At 40.7% G+C, this 6,905-nt stretch overlaps 1 protein-coding gene across 2 annotated transcripts in view; it reads left to right on the forward strand.

Moving 5' to 3' along the window:
* The window catches only part of UBXN2A (UBX domain protein 2A), a 30,719-nt gene extending 24,326 nt beyond the window's left edge, over window positions 1-6,393 (forward strand). For both annotated transcript variants that reach the window (XM_019520816.1, XM_019520817.1), the window contains one exon: window positions 3,849-6,393. In XM_019520816.1, the coding sequence (XP_019376361.1) occupies window positions 3,849-4,041 (193 nt within the window). In that variant the 3' untranslated portion in view covers window positions 4,042-6,393. The remainder of the gene's footprint in view (window positions 1-3,848) is intronic.
* The last annotated feature ends 512 nt before the right edge of the window (window positions 6,394-6,905 follow it).

The following is a 6,905-nucleotide window of genomic DNA, read 5'->3' on the forward strand; positions in this document are numbered from 1 at the left end:
GAGGCTCTTCAGCAGGTGCTGGGCTCGGAGTAGGTGCTAGCAATGCTGGGAGGATGCTGCATCCACCTCAAATTTTGCCACCATTCCTCTCCCAGCTCTGCCACCACCAGCTGGCCGGTGCAGCCCCAGCTCAACACCTTGCCTCCGCCCACACACTAGTTTTTTTTGATACTAAGGCTGAAAACGCACTTTCACATAAGTGCATGGTGGTAAAGACTTCAGTGGCCTTATCTGTCACATCAGGGTACTCCTTTTTCTTATTTTCAACCAGAATTGGGCAAGAGGATCCTGCTTTAATTTGTTTCAGTCCTGTCGCAAGATAACTCAAGTAATTAATCCTCCTCTTTACCTGTTAGACCAGAGTTAGAGTTGCAGTCTGCTACAAAGGGGTTACGTATCTACTCATTCTCATGGCCCATTTCAGGAAAGTACTGGTGAAACTGAGATTCAAGCCCCAGCAAGCGTTTCACACTTTTGCTTTTCACATCACTGGCCAGCATCAACTCATTTTCAGCCAAAAAGCTGTCAAGGGTTTCAAATGTGTCAAAGTTGTTTTCTCTTACTTGAGAAAACCCGGATTTGAAGCTTCTTGATGAAAACTATTAGGTACAGTCCCCTCCATGCACAGGCGGCTATTCACCCAGGGATTCTCCCAGATTGCCCTGTCAGACCCTCACACGTTTACATGCATTAGATGTGTTGTGAAGATGAAAAGTTGGGGCACAAACTGAGCTAGTTAGATATCCGGATGGCCCACCAGACAGGCTTTTGCTGGTGGCCTCCCATGACTTTTGTAGGACTTAACTTTTCACTAAAAATATGTCCAGTTCTTATTCCAAACAAAGCTTTCCAGAAGTGCCTCAAAACACTGGCAATATTTCCAACGGAAATTCCTTCCAAACGGGAAGGTACTCTTTGATACATGCACACATGTTAGTTTGTAGATTGATATTGCTGCTGCGCTTCTGGATCCCGCATGAAGCAGTGGTGGGAGCAAAATGAGGCAGGGCTGCCTGACCACGCTTTCCTTGCTGGTGCTGGGCTGCTTGCTGCTGGGTCTTGGGCAGCTTCTGGCTATGGGGGGAGATGGAGCAGCAGCACTTTGCTTTGGGGCAGGGCCACCATCTTTATAGTCACCTTTCGCGATCCCTCTGGATGTTATCTGCAGATCCCCAGCAGTCCTCAGACCATGTGTTGAAAACCACCGGACTAAAAGAACTTGCCTTCTGAGGTCCCCATCAACCCTAATTGTCTATCATTCCCTGATCCTAAGTGGGATCTTCAAGAGGTGTTAGGTTGTAGCCCTGCAACATTCAGTGCCTTTTTCCCAACTTAAAACTTACTGTCCCAGGAGCGCAACTGTGCAGTATATAGAACTAATATTTTGTTCTGCATGTTTCTTTTGAAGCAGCTAAATGATCATAGGTTTATTTTCAGCACCAGGCTGAGACATATTGCTCTCTGTAGTACACTACATACGGGTTTATGTCCTGTAAGAATGGCAATTTAAGAAAACTTGGCAGTTGCAATCCAACTTTGAAACGCAATGCCATACTGTGAACCTAAAAAGATTCCTTTTAATTTTCACATTCCATTGTACTAGTGAGATGTCATTGCGACTACAAACTCTGTGTGTATTAAATTATTAGAAACTTTTGCCCCTAATGGTAATAGTTCGCACTCATATTGTGTCTCAAATTGCTGTTATGAGCAGAACAACAGCCCCATTCATATGACCTTATTGACAGAAAATACTTACAGCAGGTGTTCCATCAATGTGGAGCTTTTCTGAGATGGTATATAAGTGCACTCTAACTTAAAAAAAACAAAAGTCTAGAAACATTGAGGTGGATTTTAAGGAAGAATGCCTTTAGGTTCCACATTGTTCTTGATCAGTACCATGCTTTTCTGTGTATAACCCCTTCTCCCCTGACAAAATAAGAAGGCTAAAGTTAGGGTGCATCTTGCAGTGAAAAGAGGTCATGAAAAATAATTTAAAATAACTAATAAGTTGACCAAAATTTGATCATATTTGTATTAAAATCTTTTCACAGTTTTTTCCCTTTTTTTAGAAGGTGAATCTAATACATGCGTTCTTTTGAAAAATACATTATTGCTGCATATAAGGCCTTTGATTAGAGAGCTAGAAAGGTACTGTTAACACTCTCTAGCACATGTTCTTCTGGGCTTGAGTTACAGATAAAGTAGTTTTGCCTTAAAAAGAGTGGGATGTTTATTCCGCAGTTGCTGTTTCTAATATGAATTTGACACAGGGAAAAGTTGCCAAGCTATAGAACCGAAGCCTCAAAGAAGGCAGCATTTGAGGTTATTGTATTTGCAGAACAGAAGAAAACTAACCAACACAAGAGTAGTGCTGAGTTGATATAGCATAACTAACAGAGCAGTTGAACTAGCGGATCGGTCACTAAGTGTCCAAGACAGGCAAGTGCCCCCTCTTGGCTGATTCACAGCTTAACGGGAGAAGACTCGGATGCTAAATGTTGAGTTGGGTTAAGTCTCTCTGGAAACTGAGCCGAGTTGAAATGCTACCCCTGAGTGGACACGCTCAAAACTTATAAACTCTCTGTCCGTAGTACTCCCCTTTTTGGGGACTGAGGCCTCATAATCTATCTGATGACTCCCAACCGGGATACCAATATTCGTACTGCCAGGTGAGCAAAAAACTACATGAGTCATAAATTAAACTCAGATTTAAACTAGGAATCCATGGTCAAAAGCATTCTGACTTGTGGTCTTTCCCAGGTCTTTGCAACAAAACGAATGAAAACAAAGAGCTGGCCCTTTCTGAGGAGTGCCTTACATTTAATAAAGTTGAGAACCTCTATTCTAGCTGCTGAACCCCTGGGTCCAGTACTGACTTTTCCTTCTGGTCTACACATGCTTTGCCAGAATCCCAGTAGGGAAATGACCTTTTGGTTTAGGGTTTAAATCCTCAGGAGCCGCAAAATAGAGTAGCTTTAATCAGGCAGAAAAACTCTGGACAAAGGTCTTGAAAGCGGCAGCATTGCTGTATGTGACTAGTCGAGGGAGAAATTGCTTGAAAAAGAGTAATCCTGAATATATGGCCCTTTGCTGTAGTTCACCTGGTTCTTGAGGGATGCCTGTGCAAGCCAGGTCTGTCCAAACTGTGAACTACCTGCTTGGCTGCCTTCAGGATGTGATCAGCCCCGCAGCTGTGCCAGGCTCCCTGCTCAACTTGTAAAGTATGCTCAGTTTATGTACCTGCCTGGAGCTTCTTCTGTCTTTTTCAGAGTTTTTCCCCTCAGTGAGCCCTTTTTAAAGGTTAGCAAACACTTTGAAGTCTCTGTTTGGTAACTTTCAACTCCAGATGTCCTTTCATTGTCCCAAGGTGCTTTATCCTAAATAGGCAGTTGAGCTGTAGCAGGTTGCTATTGTCTATTAGCTGGCAGAGGTGTAATGCAGCTGTGCCAGCCTGTGCTGGATTCCACACTTGCACAAAGACATCTTGTAATAAGCAGTTTTCATAAGTAAATTGTAATATCCATTAAAACTCATAGGTTCAGAGATTCCCCAAATCATCAGTGAATACAGAGCGTGGTGTGTGGGGTTTAGCTTTGGGGGTTTGTCTCTGCCCATCTTCATGTCTGGGGCTTTGTTCCAGATTATGACAGGAAAGGAGAGACTGTATGGGGAAATTCCTCACATGAAAGTGAGCTCCCCTAGTTAGGAAAGGGTTGCACTGTGGAGACTGTTACAGAGTCTGCTGTGCATATTTTATTTGTTCACAGGACTTGTGCACTGCTTTGTTCTATTGACTTCAGCACACAGGAGCTTTTTACTGATGGCATTTTCTTTTTTCTTCTCAGAATAAGCCATGTCAGAGACTTCATCATGCAGTATCAAGGAGTGGAGGGAAGCGTTCCATTCACCTTAACCACATCTCTACCTTTCTTAGAGCTAAAGGATGAAACCCTCACTTTGGAAGAAGCTAACTTGCAAAACGCTGTTATTGTTCAGAGACGTCAGAAAACAACGGAGCCTTTCCAAAGTTTCTCATAGTCTTGGCAAATAGCACACCTAGAGTACAACTGTAAAACTGCTGCTGCTGCTACTAATGGACAAATCAAGAGTGGGCAAAAATGCAATCGAAGTTTTAGCGGAACAAAATTTTAGCTTTTAACATGCCTAATGGTTGCATATAAAATGAACTTGATGAAACCAAAAAGCCTAAACAGCAACATCTGGATGCACTGTACCTTCCCCACAGATCTGTGCTGAATAATACTAATGCTATGCTGTAGTTTCTTATAATGAGGTATTTTCTAACCATTGCAGCGTTTGGAGCCTGCCTGTAATATAGCAGAAGTAACCTGATAAATTGGGGTCCTACATGCAAATTCTTTTTAGCTAAAAAGTTCTGGCCTTTCCAAAGGAATGCTTAAGTTAAACTTCATTCTAGAAGATTCTCTATTAACAGCACCTTGAGTGAAGAACTTTTTAATTAACTTATTTTTGCACTTCAGTTTGGGCAGTGAAACTAAACCAGTTGGGTTTGGCTCGTGTTTCTGTTGTTGCCAGTCTCAGGAGTTGTTCTTGCAATAATGGATACAGGCCCTTCAGGGAGATCTGATTTTACTGTTTTCACTCATTTCATAAAGCTGAATTCTGTGTGTGGCGGTGGTGTTTTTTTAACAGAACCTACATTTTGATATTCTCCTAAGTCTGTATTTGTGAATATGAGACAGTCTAGGCAGAAATGATTTGGTCTGTTGAATTTGGAACAAGAGGTGATTTAATGTAAGCTCCTGATGTAGCAGTTGCTAATGGCTCCAGTGGCTGATCTCTCATGTGTGATCCCATGTCACGGTGATGGTAGGTTACATAAGGTTTGTGCTACAAGTGTTATGAGAAGGGAAATCCACTTAACACTATGAGACACATGTATGACACCAGTTGTTCTCACATAAGAAATGTATCATGAAAATAAAACATGTCTGTCTTCCAGAATTGCCAGCTGAGGCTGGCATTAATTCACACATACACATCTCCCCAAAACACTTCAAAATCCTTATTCAAAGTGTCAGGAAGCTTTCCTTTTCTCTGTTCACATAGTCTCTTAATATTTATCCCAAATTGTTCTATTTTACAATTAATAAAATTATCCCCATTAGTTTTGAATTCAGATATGCAAACTTAACTGTAGCTGCTGTTCTGTATTTTAATTCTGAGACATGAATGTCAGCACAGTGGATTCTCAGTACACTTTTGCTATATAGTTGGCTTGAAAACTAGATAGCCTGTTGGTTTCTGAATGAAGCTAATAGGCTGATGTTTGTTGAGGAACATTTGAAGGATAAAAGGTTTATGTTGCATATGCGAAGGGAAAAGTGTTATATGTTTCAATAACTTCCTTCCTATGGTTGAGAGAGAGGGTTGGTTGGTTGTTTGGGGGTTTGGGTTTTGGAAACACAAGTGACTGTCAGAACAACCTTCATTCTACATAAATCCAACTTTTTCTTCAATCCTAGATAATGTTGTCATTTTCTTACATCTGATCTGACATGCATGTGATGCTACGAAGAATATACGAACAATAACTTTGAAATGTAGCTGCCAAGTACCCATTGCATGCTGGGCCAGGTATTCTTTTAAAAATGTAGTTTACATCACTTACACACTTACTACATGTACTTCATTCATCTTAAGCAACAAAGAATACAACTTTTACTTACTGTGGGTGAACTTCATGTTGGCATTCAAACACTACCATCTTTCAACAGATTTTGAATACAAAACTTCCTGATTATCTTCCAGAACTAGAAAACAATGAGCAGCTAATCCATGTGAACACCATCAAACAAACGCCTAACAGAAGTCGTTCTGACAGTGTCGTAGTGAATATAGTAGCCTCCCCAAAAGCTACACCTAACTTGCTTTGTAGATCTTACCATAAAGCAGTGGATTCTGTAATTCACTGTATTTTGGTCTCTCTACTCCAATATATAGTTGTAGGGTATCGGTAAATGCACGTATTTGATCATAAGGCTAGTGATCTAGTATATGGAATGTGCATGAAACCTAAATAGCAATATACCTGTTTAATTTGCATGTGCATATGAAGTGTAGACAATTAGTAAAGAGTTAGGGAAATACCCAAACTTAATGAATTATACAAAATTGGCTTTAATGTAGACAATGCAACTCTACAAAAATATGCCTTTAGTTGTAAGGAATTGTGTGTCTTATTATATTGAAAAATGTTTTCATTTTTCTGATATTTTAAGAGACTGGATAACTCCATGATTTCTGTTTGATTTTTGGGTTTAAATTGTGATGGATTATAATCCTGTGTTTTCGTCAAACCATAGACTATTATGACTGCAGTTGCAGAGGGGGGGGAAAAGGAGAAAACAGCACCCAGCAAAATGTGAAATCGGTGTCTGTACTTTGAAAGAGTGCTGTAAGTGGGACTGTGTTTAAATACATAAACACAAAGAGATCAGGTCCCCGAATAGTAAAAACATGGCTGACTGCATTAATTGAATTAAAGCCAGGAGATCAAGTGCCTTTTTAGTAAAGGCGACAGGCTGTACTTAGTGGTTTGTTTCTTAACTTGCAGAAAATAGGTACAGAGTAAGTATGGTATTTCCATATCTGGCCAGGTTAGGCCCAAGTCCCAGGGATGGATTTCTGACCTAGATGGTTTCTGTGAATCCTAATCTGCTGGCCAGCACTGGACATGTCCTCTATGCATGATTCAAACAACAATAAAACCAGCTTGATCAACACAACCATCTTCAGGTTAGTATTTGCCAGCACCAGTGTGTCTACCAAACAGCAAATATAATGGTTAGTTGCAGTCTAGTGCCTTAAAGTAGTAACTGTCAACAAACCACTGCTTATGAAATGAATTTGACACCCTT

This window comes from Gavialis gangeticus, unplaced genomic scaffold (assembly GCF_001723915.1).
Source record: "Gavialis gangeticus isolate Ggan-Ray unplaced genomic scaffold, GavGan_comp1, whole genome shotgun sequence".
NCBI lineage: Eukaryota > Metazoa > Chordata > Crocodylia > Gavialidae > Gavialis > Gavialis gangeticus.